Consider the following 13,843-nt stretch of genomic DNA (forward strand, 5'->3'; position numbering starts at 1 on the left):
TTACGGGCTCGGAATTATTCTGAAACGCAGCCTTCGTTCCTGGGGTTGTCACGGAGACGCTGCTGCTTTTTGCCTTGAGTAAATGAAATTTCATTAGTGCCTGTTGGCGGCGAAGCCATCGAGGAAGCCCCGTGTCACCGATCTGCTGGCGTCAGACGCTGAACTTGTGCATAACGTGCCAGGCCTACGATTTCTGGCAAGGCAGCCTGCTGCCTTTCCAGGGCCGATCTGGAGTGTGAATTCTAACTCGGCAGACGGGAACTGTACCGTGAGAGCACTTAGACTTGTACAGTCAACTGCCCGTCTTCCTTCAACTGCTCCAGCTGCTGCCTCAAATAAATGGCTTGCTATGGTAAACGTTGCTTGACTGTTGCAATGACCTTGTATGTCTAGTGCTGGGTTACAAGTGAAAATAAATTAGAGTTTAAATTACTTCTCCCACAGCATTCATTAAGACATACAGGAGAATTGTACTGGTTTTGGTCGTTCCTATTATGCCAACATAGAGTCCCTTTTGCCATACGGCTACGTTTAAGCATACATGTCAATAAATAGGTAACAAATGCAAGCTGGACAGGAGAGGAATACAAATTGTCCAGTCCATTCCTGTCTCAGTTAATAGCTGCAGACAGAGTGCATATGCAAGTATGGGAGAACTGAAGCAGTGTAACTCTGTTTACACTTGGAAGTCTTCTGACTTGTAAGTCTTCCTGACTCTTAAGTCACAGAGGCATGAAAAATCCTCAAGAGGAGGGCAACATTGGGAGGCAGTGATTTTTCTGCAGCTAAGTATTGCTATTGATACACTTGGGGATTTTGTCTCTGGTGTGCAGCTAGGCAAGAGCTCAAGCAGAAATATCATCCCAGTTTTGATGCTTAATGCCAGTTTAGAATATTCAGCTGTAAGAAAGGGTAATTCTTTGACTATGCTGGGTAGACTTGTTGCTCTGGTGAATTTTATCTTTAATGTGCACTTCAAATAAGCTTTTTAAAATCTGTCAGGCACGCAGAAGGCAGCAGTACTAAATGTACAGATCTAAATGGTAAAAGAAAACATTTCACCAAAGTTTGAATGGAAGAAGTGACAACAATGCAAAATAGTATTGGAAACATTACCTAACCACGTAAAGATACTGTCCAACCAACATATAGTGGAAATGTTTCATTTTTGACTTTGCTTTCCATGAATCTTAATCCTTAGCATGTAATCTATTTAGCTAGAGTTACTGTAACCTTATTTCAAATGTGTAGGTTATTGTGCTGTAACTTCCCCTCAGCCCCGGGCAGGGTAGGAGAGTATGGTGCACTGCAAAGCCCCTGTCCTGAGTTTACCTTGTGCTAAGCATACCCATGAGGTGCTAGTGCCCAGAATGTTAGGAGAGCAACTTGGCGAAGCATTAGTTACTCATTTCATTTGGATTTGTACACTAGTTTGAGATAGGAAATGTAAAGCCATACGATTTTAAAATGCAGATTTGCTCCAACACTGTTAACTTTTTAAAATCCCATTTGTGTTATAAAATAGCATGTTTTTGTTTTATATTCTTGCAGGTTTCTCGATTGCTAGGTGCTTTCAAAAACCCAAAACAGGTGACGAGAAGTTTTGTTAGTGCTGTGAGTATATAATAGTACCATTATTTTCTTTTAAGAAGTTTCTCAAGAAAAGGGTTCAGAAACTTACTTTTATATGATTGCTATTGTAACTTTTACATTGGCAAAAAATAAGGCCTAAAAAAGTGAACAGATGCAATTGTAACACCATGCTGGATTTATTTTGGCTAATTACTGTCTTGGGCAATTGCATATTAAAGCATAATACAAAAGGCTCTTGCAAAAGATAGAAGTGGAGTGAAAACTTTTCACAAAATATGGATATAAGCCAATCTTCTGAAACACATTTGGAAATGGGCAAATATTGGGCAGAGAGATCGTTGAGAAGCTTCTCATCTGCTTTATTTTGCAGACTCCAAGCACTAGATGTACTTCAGTGCTGCTTTCAGAATACCTTGCATCTAAAATTCTGCTTTTTCAAGACCCTATTTCTAGCATTTTAGACACTGATTGTATATTTCCTTGTAGATGTTTTGCCTTCTTTATGTGTATGTTTCAAGTGCCCGCAGGCCTTTTTTTTTTTTCTTTTTTTTTCCCCCCAGTGCCAGAGGCTTTGAAAACTGCTCAGGTAGAAGCAGGGCTCAGCACCACTGCATGTGACCTTAAGCAGGTCTTAATTTTAAAGAGGAACCGTAGCTTTTAATTGTATGCTTTGTAGAACAGCTAGTAGAAGAGCTAGAAAAGAAGTAGAAGGGTCACTTTTAACTTATACAGCATAAAAAGATCTAGAAGGTGAGGCACTTCTGGTTCTGTTTATAGCATATGACTATTTCAGGTGAAACCTCTCTGGCTAAGGTGTCTGCTGTGCTGTGAAGCAACAGAACAAGACAGCACAAAACTAGTCTTCAGGCATTCCATCAGTTGTGTGTCTGCTCAACAGCAGTGTTCCATTGTCTGAAGCTTTGCTTCTTTTATGGTGCACAGTGAATTTCTTTGGCTCAAATTAGTTAAAAATCATTCAATATTTCTTGTAAATCTGAGTATTTTGTGCAGGGAAGGATGGAAACGTATCCTGTGAGTTGATTCTAATTGGGGTTTTGCAAATAATGCTCAGTATCTGAGCTGCTTTTTTCGTAGGTAATAACAAGGCCTTAAAAACTGTTGGAAATCTTTAAGTAAAAAAAAAGAGCTGGGGCATATACAGTTAGAATAGCTATCATAATTTTTTTTTTATCAAAGCACAATACTTTTGTCCCCTGTTATTCTGTGAGCTTGGGCTGTGCCATTTATTTCCTCTTTTTGATGATGATGAAAGAAATAAGACTGAGAACACTATAGGAGGCAAATAACTTGGCGTTGTTAAAAGTGGGTCAGATTTTTAGGAAGCCACTTGAGAAGTTTAGATATGCATGAAATGGTGGTTCTTTTAGGTGAATGTAACTTTTCATAAATTTCATCTTGTCTAGCATGTGCCAGTATTATGCAGCATGTTGAAAATACTGGAGACATATGAGTAACAGAGCCATAACTAGGTAATATTTCCCCCAGATTTCATGAAGAAAGCATGCTGAAATCATTCATTTCCAGGAGTACAGAGCAGGAACTTCCTTTTCAGGTTAAAACTCTTGTGTTTTGAAATAGGGATAGATAATAGGTGGATTTTAAAATAATTCTCTCAAAATGTCTGCACACTGTCTTTGAAAGCAAGGTAGTCATTGCTGCTTCTGTCCAGTGCTGCTATTCTTCATAGTGAGTATTTGGTAACTGAAACTTTTTTCTTTTCTAGTAGTTACATGGTTCCTACAACACATGAAAAAGTTTTCTACTTAGAAAACAAGAATTCAGTTGTTGTACTACTGATATTTCTTTACCTAGGTACAAACAGTAACTTTAATCCCAGGAGATGGCATAGGACCTGAAATTTCTGCTGCAGTCATGAAGATCTTTGATGCTGCTAAAGTAAGTAGTATTTATCTTACTGTAAGCACTAAGTTTGACTACAAGAAGTATTAACTACGCATATTAAAAATGTTTTCAACTTCCAAAAGACTGAGTCATGTTTAAGCTATTAAAACTTCTTGGCAATACAGAGCCTGAAGCTTCAGCTAATAAACACTAGGATTGTGATATCAAGGAAGGGCTTGGAACTGTTAAGCTGGCAGAGGAGAAGAGAGTTGAGAGCAAATGTGTTTAATTTTTGGAAATATGAACTCAATATAGCACATGAAATCATCCTGTTGATGTAGCAATCCTGAGCAACTGAGAGAGGATGTTCTTTCACTCATTGTGACTTGCAGTGCAGATGACATGTGTGGAAAGGACTGGCTTATTCGCAGAAATCAAACTGCTGCACTGCCAAACATTCACTTCAGGGATATGAAAACTAAATATATATGAGAACTGTTTTACTGTAGCTGAGGAACTTCATGAGAATTTGAGTTTCCTTGAAAGGAAGTACAGCTCTTCAGGAGAGATGCCTGTTGAATGGTTCCCCATTAGTAACAGCACTAAGGCGCATTCCCTTTTATCACTACTATCTGACTTAGATTTGGAAACAGTGAAGTTCTCTTTAATTATGTATGAAAACCTTATCATAGTTTTGATTGTTTCTGGGAGTCAAGCAGGTGTAGGAAAATAAAACCTAAGTTCACGTGTGAGTGCAAGTTTGCAATACTTAATCAGGTTGGTTTGTTTCAAAGGAGATTCAGTGCTATATTAAGCTTAGATCGATTCTGTTTGCTTACAAAAGCCCTTGCATCTTCTCCTTTATGGTCCTTCCTGATGAAATTAATGTGTGGCAGCCTGTTTCCACTCAGAAGATTTCCAGGGTGAATGCAAATTCAGAAAGCACTAGGGAACCTTTGCAGACTTTCAGTTAGATAACAGCTATGTATCTGTGTTACATAGTGTCTTCCAGGCAGTATGAATGATGAGTTCTCAATTTTTCAAATGTCTCATCTCTGGTATACAAGGAACTCAACAGCAATATGAGCTTGAAAAAAATAGCACATATATTGCAGTTCTAACATTTTTTGTGTATATGATGCAAGAGAGGCATTGTAGCATTCAAGTTGATGATGATATGTTGCTCACACTATTTCATTTTCACTTTATTAAATTTAAAAAATTTGTTCACTTTTGAGTTTAAATACCTTGTGCTTACTCTTGCTCACCAGAGAAAAATTGTTTAGGAAGGTCTGGACAAAATTCCTTATGCACCTTTTTGTGTAAAGGAAGTTAAAACTCGAAGCAAAAGTCATGGCATTTAAGTTAACACAGAGTAAATGTGTCTAGGCTCCTATTCAGTGGGAAGAGAGGAATGTTACAGCTATCCAAGGACCAGGAGGGAAGTGGATGATACCTCCAGATGCCAAAGAATCCATGGATAAAAACAAAATGGGATTAAAAGGTACTTTAGAGATTAATGCCAAGATACTAAATACTGTTGTCTTTATCACTAGTCTGATTTAAAGCCAAAGTCCTTCATGTGTCACACAATAAAAGGGCGAATTATAGGGGACAGCCTGTTAGGTAATCTGTAATCATAAAACAGTGCTTCATTTCAAAGCCACAACTTTCACAGATCTAGGAAATATGTTAAAGGCAGCTATTACCACATAGTGACTTTTGGACCCTGTGCAGAATGTATTTCTAATGCAGCTGACACCCAGTCATATGCTATAGCTACTTTTTTAACGAATAGCAGCTTTCTATGTTGTTTTTGCAGTGAAAGCCTCTTCTAGAAACTCCTCGTCTGTTTAAGAGTTGCAACCTGGCCTTTAAACAGCTGCTTAGTATCACTGCGTAGCAATACACACTGCACACACAATAGCACAGAGAATTCCTGTGGCATTTCAGCATGAGGGTTAAATAGGAATTGGGAGATCTTCTGCAATAGAGAGTACTGCTTTACCTAGAGTTTCAACTCTAAAATTCATGGAAGGGTTTATCTTCTCATTCATTCTTGTCTGTTGTTTTTGTTTGTTTGTTTGTTTGTTTTGTCAGGGCCTTTAAAGACCCCAATTGCTGCAGGGCACCCATCAATGAATCTGCTTCTTCGTAAAACTTTTGACCTTTACGCAAATGTACGTCCCTGTGTCTCCATTGAAGGGTACAAAACCCCCTATACAGACGTGAACATTGTCACAATTCGAGAGAACACCGAAGGCGAATACAGTGGGATTGAGCATGTGGTATGTTCCTGGCAGGTTTCCTGTGTTTCATGAATGATAACTTTGCCCATCTCGGTAGCCTAGTACCAAGAGGTGGGGTGGCATTTTTTAATTTTGCTACCCATAATAAAGTTACTTTCCTGGGAAATGCATTGTTGAGACTGCCTTGCTCAGAATTCTACTGCTTTGTTCCAAACATTCATACTAGTGACTTGAAAATGAGCTTACACTTTCATGATAGTGCAATTGCTGTCTTTCAGATTGTTGAAGGTGTTGTACAAAGTATCAAGCTCATCACAGAGGAAGCTAGCAAGCGTATTGCAGAATTTGCTTTTGAGTATGCCAGAAATAATCAGAGAAGCCACGTTACTGCTGTGCACAAGGCAAATATTATGTACGTTGACATCTCTTTTTGAGAAGAACAACAAATAAACAATTAATTACAAAGAAATAAATTTTTAAGTCTTCCTCAAATGCATACTTCTGTTGATGCTACTGGGAGTAAGTAAAATGGCAAATATGTAAAGTGTATGCCTCCTAAGTAAAATAAGCAATACTGACCTAGTATTGACAGTGCTGTAATAATTATGTACTAATGTTTTTAGTAGTAGGTTTGTAGTAATCCTGTCACTTGGCTTGCAAATCTTTTATTTTGAAAATAGTCTTAAACTAGGAAAACTAATTTGAAAACTGAGGATGAAAATGGCTAGTGACTTTTATAGTTTCCAAATACCTTGTGCTGAACTGAGTCATAACACGTGATATTAGGTGATACCACCTTTACAAACTCCATAAGACTTCAGTAAATGAATGAGTCATTCTGAGAATCAGCGTATGCATGTTAAACTACTGATACAATATTTTAGGAGGAAATTTAAGAGGCATAACTTCTCTGACTGTATTACATTAAAAATATTATGTATAACGTAAGGGATAATTATTCACAAATTAAGTTTCTGCACTCAATATTTCTATTTAAACCTCTATTGTATGCAGATTTCTTTATCATTGGTATTGCTTACTTAAAATAACTGTAGTATTCTCTTGCTTCTTTAACTGCAGGAGAATGTCTGATGGGCTTTTCTTGAGAAAATGCAGGGAGGCAGCAGAAAACTGTAAAGATATTAAATTTAATGAAATGTATCTGGATACCGTATGTCTGAATGTGAGTATTTATATGTCTTAATTGCAGCTATTTTTTAGTTTTCATTTAATTCAATTTAAGAATTTAAATGTACTTCTTCCTAGATGGTTCAAGATCCATCACAATTTGATGTGCTTGTTATGCCGAACTTGTACGGTGACATCCTCAGGTATGGAAATTTTAATTTAGTGTGTAACCCAATGTGTAAAGTACTGTTACTTTCCAGAGAGTTATTCAGGTTATATGCTAGCCAGACAGGTGATGATTTTATGCATCCAGAGTTTAAAACTTTATAAATGAGGCTTTGAATGGCAAGACAGGATAGTATTCTTACACTTCAATTATTAATACATTGCTGGGAGGAGCTATATGATGAGAATATGCTTCTTATTTTGAAAAAAATTTCTCCTTATGGAGGCTATGAATATTGTTCAGATGGGTCAGAACAGAAATTTCTCCAAGTGTGTGAAGACTTTAATAGCTTAAATTGTAATAAAGAATGCTTAGTTAGATAATGGGGGAAAACTTTCTAAGCTTAAGCACTAAAATAGATTGTGCAAGATGACTGAGACCACAGTTTTTATGGCAAGCTGGCCGTACAGTTAAAGGATTCTGCATAGTCACTGAAGAATGAAATGTGTGGCCTCTTAATATCCTACCAGCTCATTTTATGTATTGTATTTTTGCTTATCTTCAAATTAAGTTTCTTATTTGAATAACATTAATACAAGAGTTACTTGATGTTTTTAAGGCAAAATCCTTCAGCACACATGCTCCATTCTGTAAAATGTTTAGGTGGAGTGTATCTTCAATTAAATACTACATGTAAAATTAAGTATCTTAATCTGAACTTTTAAGTGTGTAACAACGTTGCTTCTGCTTCCACTTCTAAGGAGAGTTTCAGAAAATAGCCTGAATCAGCATTTGTTCAAAAGTTCAAGGACAATTTACATCTTAGAATCCATCTCCTGCTTTTGTACAGATAATAAAAGTAAAGGTAATTTACATGTAAGAAGAAATGCTTGTGGAGCTTCTCCTAAAATTGCATCATGTCTACGATAAGGCTGTCTGTCACCTCTAAGAGAAATCAGACTCCAGCTAATGCTGCTTGCTTTAAGAATCAGAAGAGGAATCCACAGGGCCCTCACAGCAGCTCTTACGCTGTTAACTGAAAAAGATCAAATAGGCTGAGTCCACTTTTCAGTACTATTTCAACTCACTTTACCTAGTTCGGTATCACCGATTTTAAAGTTCTCATAGAAATTTCATAAATAATTTGATAGTTCTAAAAACTTCCAGTAAATTTGAGTCTGTTCTTGAAGAAGGACACTTTTGTCACTGGGGAAAGTCTCACCTGCAGTGCTTTTTTAAAGCACCAACATAAGGTTCTTGGACTGAATAGGTACAGAAGGAAATCTCTCATTGTGAAGTATTAAATACCTACAGTGACAAATGTAGACTGTATCCATTTTTTAAAATTCCCCAGGGTCTATGCAATTAAAGCCTAATTGGTTTATTTTTGCTTAAACTTAAAATATTATTCTGCAAGGTTATCCAAACTTTTCTGCTCAGTAGTCCTTGATTAGCTAAGCTGTAGGCAATAAAAACGTGCTAATACACCAGAGTTTTAAGAGCCTTGTTTATCAGTATGTTCAGTTTTGAGGGCACACTTATGATGGCTATAGGTACAGTTGGTATGTCCTTCCTTTCCTTAATTTTGGAGGAAACCAAATGCGAGTTGCTTATCTCTGATGATCTGCTAACATCAGACTTGTAACTCATGGGCTGTTCAGTAAAGAGAGGGGGAATGCTAGTCTGGCATCACTTAGAACACATTCCTTAAGCTATATGCAGTAAACTTTGAAACTACTAGTAATTCATCCAGCTGAATAAAATTCTTACACATTTTTTAGAAGGACTTTACAATTGAGAAGTATTTCCGTGGCCTCTTCATTGCAATGCTTGCTTGTTCTTGAGACTTCTACATGTATTCAGCGCTTGAATATCTTTTTTGTGCTTCTGTCTTAATCAGCTTTACTCTAGCATTTGGAATTTCCTTTTAGTCTCCTGCTAGTAGTTCTACAAATTTTCAAATGTTCCAATGGAGTACAGGTGGCATCTATTCTTTTCCAGTATTATTCTCAGACTGTGTGGGTATACAAAATAAGTTATTGTTGCAATAAAATGAGAAACAAAAATATTTTAATACCTTGCAGAGATGCAACTGTATATGGAAAAACTTGTGGGTTTTTCTTTTTGTGGCTTTGGTTTTTTTTTAGTGACTTGTGTGCTGGACTGATTGGGGGTCTTGGAGTAACACCAAGTGGAAATATTGGTGCTAATGGAGTTGCGATTTTTGAATCGGTAAGTCTTCTCACGCAAGATATAGCAGCAATAACTACTTTGTCTCAGCTTGAGAGTCCAGCACTTTTCCATAACATGCAATGTGGCTGTCATTTAACTGAGTTCTCTATGAAACAGTTTTTTAACTGTGAAGATGCTGAAGCTTTACCCAGTGTGAGCAGTTAAAGTATGTATTAAGCATTGTTTTTTGCATCTCCTTCTACTGACACATTGTTTTCCTTCTTTCCCCTAAGATAAATACCCTTTGTGAAATAGAACTTGAGGGACACAGCTGGGAGATTAACTAGTTTCCCCATTCTGATGCCTTTGAACTGAATTGTTTTGGTCTTTCTCATATACCTTCCACTAACTCTATCTCAGTGAAGTAGGTCCTATTTTAACATTTTTGTGTGCAAGGACTGTGTTTCAGGTTCCTTGCATATACTTGAATTGCCTAGAACATTTTAATCAGCATATTGACATGGTAACAGATAGATTCACTTTTATTTCTAGGTTCATGGAACAGCACCAGACATCGCAGGAAAAGACTTGGCAAATCCAACCGCCCTTCTTCTGAGTGCTGTAATGATGTTGCGCCACATGGGCCTACACAAACATGCCACGAAAATTGAGACAGCTTGCTTTGATACAATTAAAGATGGAAAGGTAATACGGGGGCATGCAGTAAGAGCAGTGAATTAAAAACAAATTCTTTCACAGCAAAAATTAACTTAGAACAGAATTAACTCCAGTTGACGACCTGTTTTGCTGGCATGACACATGAGCACTGCTGCTGTCCTTCCCTGATAGTAATTGTATTATCTTTGGTGGTATTAAATCTGCCTAGCTTAGTAATAAGGACAAGCTGTAGCATTCCTGGTGTCTCATCTTATGTTTTCCCAGCTTTGTTAACTCTAAAAGTGAGAACTGAATGTGTGTTTTTCATGAAGGGGATTAGGGGTTTGAAGTAACCAGTGGTAATTTCACTTGTGAGGTTTATAAAGCATACCAAGTATATATATTTAACTCTGGATCCTGAGGTGAAGGACACTTATTGCCTTTCACAGGCTTAGTCATCCACTTCCATTTATAGCATTTCAGCCCTGACTGTAATGCTTCTGCTCCTATTTTTTCAGGCCAGTTATTTTCTTTTTTCCTCCTAACTGCTTTCACTCCTTTTTGGACTCTAAAATAATAGTTTTTATCCAGTATTTACTTTTCCCCTTAAGACTGTATGTGATCTCACTTTGGCAATAAGTGTGTCCAGATTTAAGACTCAATTTATATATTGGGGGGGCAGGGGAGGGTCTTTTGCTCTGAAACCTGACTTGAATTTGTGCTCTTAGTATTATTGGTTCACCCCTCTACTTTGACATCCACCACTTCAAAATGTAGGTAGAAAGATCCTGAAGATTGTAGTTAAAGAGGATTAGCAGTTAGCCATGCTAGTTCAATTATCTTGGGCAGGAGCATAAGAAGCTGCTTTGTAATTAAAAGTAACAAACATGCTTAAACAAAAAGCTGTCATCATTTCATGAGTGGTTTGTTTGCAGCTATCTTACTGTGTGTAGGAGCCAGTTAAAAAAAAAAAAATCTAAACTTACAAGTGAATAAAGAGGTGCTCCTGTAAAGTTCCCATTTACTGCTCTGGAAATGAAATCCTCCATCTACAGGTCAGTAACTCTGTGGAAGATAACAGTGCAAGTTTTGTGACACGGCTACTTGTTTACTACTTACATCATGACTATTTGCTCACAATGGAGAGAATCTTTAAATTGAGAAAGGCATAATGCAGTTAAAAATTACAAGATCCTAAAATAATAACCTTGATTGCCTCTCGTGCTTGCTATTTCTCGCTTTCCTCCCTTCCCCCCTAGCCATTTAGTTAAGAACTGTGTATGTGTCATGTAAGGGGAAAATTACTGATTTTAAATTATCTCCCAGACCGCTTTACTCCAGCTAGATTGGACAAGCAATGTTGCCCACTTTTTTTAGATTCATGCTGCCAGACAGGAGTTAATGAAAAATTTTCTTTTAATTCTTAATTTTTCCATCTGTTAACTAAATTAAGCAAACCTACAGAAAGGTTAACATGCAACATTAAGAGCTACATGTGCTTTTTCTAGGTGGGCTTCTTTTAGGAAAAAAAGGAAAACTCCAAAGCCTTCCTGAGTTACTCTCAATTAGCTGCCTTTGCACTGAGTCTTCATATGTGAATTTTACTTCCGAAGGACAAACTTCTTATTGAAAACTTAAATACTTAACAAGTAATTACACTATTACGTGGCCAAGGGACTTTTGATAGCTTGGGCCAAATTCACATTCTGCCTGTCATTAAGATAAAGTCATGTTGAAATCTGATAACATACTTGATGTTCATACTCAGGTTTTCTCTACCTGCTTCAGTCTGCATAGTCCTAATTGATGAAAGCTAAATGGCATGTGGAAAACCTCAAACTTGGTGTTTTGATTCCTTTTGATTCCTACTTAATATCCATACACGACATGAGAGAACAACATACAGCACTGTTCAGAAGTAAGAGTAGCCCCATAAAGCATTTTAGTAATACTATTTTTTTTCTTTCTTTCAGGTTTTGACAAAAGACTTGGGAGGTAATGCCAAGTGTTCAGAATTCACAGAGGAGATCTGCCGCAGAGTACGGGACACAGACTAAACTTGTCTCATCTGACTTATAATAGCTCTGAAAGGAAACATCACACAGAGTACATTATATGTAACTTGATACCCATATGCATATAGTTTGCTTGTCTTAAGAGAGCAAACTTTTTAGTTAGGGCCTCTCCATTAGTAAATTCAGTCCAAATGGTTACAAATGATGCTTGTGCCTGCTTTCAGTGGACTTTTCCAAGTGCTTTGTCTTATTTATTTTTCTATCTGGTGAACATTTTTATGTAAGTGAATTCTTTTATTGCCACTCTAATGGTCTACAGTTTTCCACTTCAACTAGAGGTTTTTACTTTCCAGAAGGAAAAATTATGCAAATAAAGGAGTAACAGAATTAATGAAATGTAAAAGCACCTTAATGGTTAAAACCTACTTTACTGGAACTTAAAAGATGGGTTTTCAGGCTAATGATAGCAAAAGATGACCTTCATAAACAGAAACGGGTATAAAATAACAATTTCATGTTAAAAGCAATGAAAAAACCCACTTCAGATATGCTGGTGATTCATGAAATAGAGCCTTGCTCTCCAAGGCCACGAATAAAGAAATGCAGAATTCTGGACATTTCATCTATTTCTGTATTTTTGAAAAGCCCACATCCATTAACCAGCAAAGGGTGAGATGTAAAGTTGAAGTAAAATTATTTTTCAAATCTATATACCAAAATAATTCTAAGTTTTCCTCTCTGAAACACACTTTACAACAGAATTCTAATGAGAGTAAATGATACTAAATACTTCTGCCACGTATCATGAGAGGAAAGTATTAACCTTGCAAATTTATACTAAATATTTCATGACTTCTGCTAGAATGCTTTTTGTGTTGTACTTTTATGCATAGTCTGTTCAGGGTGTCTTACTGTATTGACTAGTAGTTTTGTTCTAGAAAATTTGAACATAAGGAACTAGTCCTACGTGGATCAAGACAGAGTAAAGGTTTGGCTCTGCTGCCTATCTTCCAGAAATACATTTCATCCCTATTCAAGGGGATCAGAGACTTATCTTCTCCCTGCTTACTAAGCTCAATGGGTGCAAAAGCAACTCTCTTCCTTCCCTTCTTCATCACATACAGATTATTGCATGAGTCATTGTGATCTGTATGTCTTAAGGTATGCTTCCATTAATAAACCCTATAGGAAAATGTGTATTTCCAAACTCATGACTATAGCACAGGATTATCCTTACTGCCAGAACCAGGCGTCTTAAAGCTTAATTCTATTAATGGATATTACTCTGTGTAGTTACTTTCTATTAAGACTGTTCAGGCTGGTTGTTTCAGAAGTAAAATCAGTTTTGACTAAACTTCTAGTGTCACTCTATGAAGTAAGCATCCCAGCTTTTTTTTATATAGTCTAACAACATGTTGGAGGAAGGACGACAAGCTTTATTCCTTGTGCACACCACTTGTGAGAAGGGCAACACCTCTTTCTGCATTTTACAAGCTGCTGCTTTCTTGTTTCCTTTAGCTTAATGTTGTTAAAGACTTTCTGAATTACCATTACGCACAAGTGAAGGAAAATAAACTTTTCAAAGTCCTATTGCTTGGTTTTTTTTATAATTCTAAACTGTTGTCTTGTCTTAGGTGTTGAGCTGATTGTTGATACTTGCAACAAATCATAAGTCTTGTAAGACATGTAAGACTGGTAATGGAACTTCCATGGAAACAATATCCTATTCTGCACCATTTTTTTCCATCAAGAAGAGTGGCTATAGCTTGTCTGTGTTGGCTATTATAACTCTCTGCTAAAGATCTCTTACTAACAGCAAACCCTTTAGACAACTTTTTTGAAGTATGTCCTTCACATAATATGATCTTTTACATGGGCAAGAAGAAATGCAGCTCACAGTTGTCAGAATTAGTACAATATGAATATTGAAACAGGCAGATACACACTGACAGACATTGCTTCTAAACTCTTTTGCTTAAAAAAACCCCACAAACAAAAAA

General features: G+C 36.9%; 1 protein-coding gene across 1 annotated transcript; it reads left to right on the plus strand.

Moving 5' to 3' along the window:
- Positions 1–97: 97 nt before the first annotated feature.
- On the plus strand, positions 98–12,038 carry IDH3A (isocitrate dehydrogenase 3 (NAD+) alpha; the record flags this gene model as incomplete). The annotated part of the gene is made up of 11 exons (XM_008949139.1): positions 98–352; positions 1,552–1,614; positions 3,427–3,510; positions 4,846–4,960; positions 5,557–5,744; positions 5,984–6,117; positions 6,786–6,888; positions 6,972–7,036; positions 9,147–9,231; positions 9,724–9,876; positions 11,802–12,038. Coding segments are annotated over 11 exons (1,329 nt in total), but the record flags the coding sequence as incomplete, so codon positions are not given.
- Positions 12,039–13,843: the final 1,805 nt, after the last annotated feature.

This window comes from Merops nubicus, unplaced genomic scaffold (genome assembly GCF_000691845.1).
Source record: "Merops nubicus isolate BGI_N331 unplaced genomic scaffold, ASM69184v1 scaffold26071, whole genome shotgun sequence".
Lineage (NCBI taxonomy): Eukaryota > Metazoa > Chordata > Aves > Coraciiformes > Meropidae > Merops > Merops nubicus.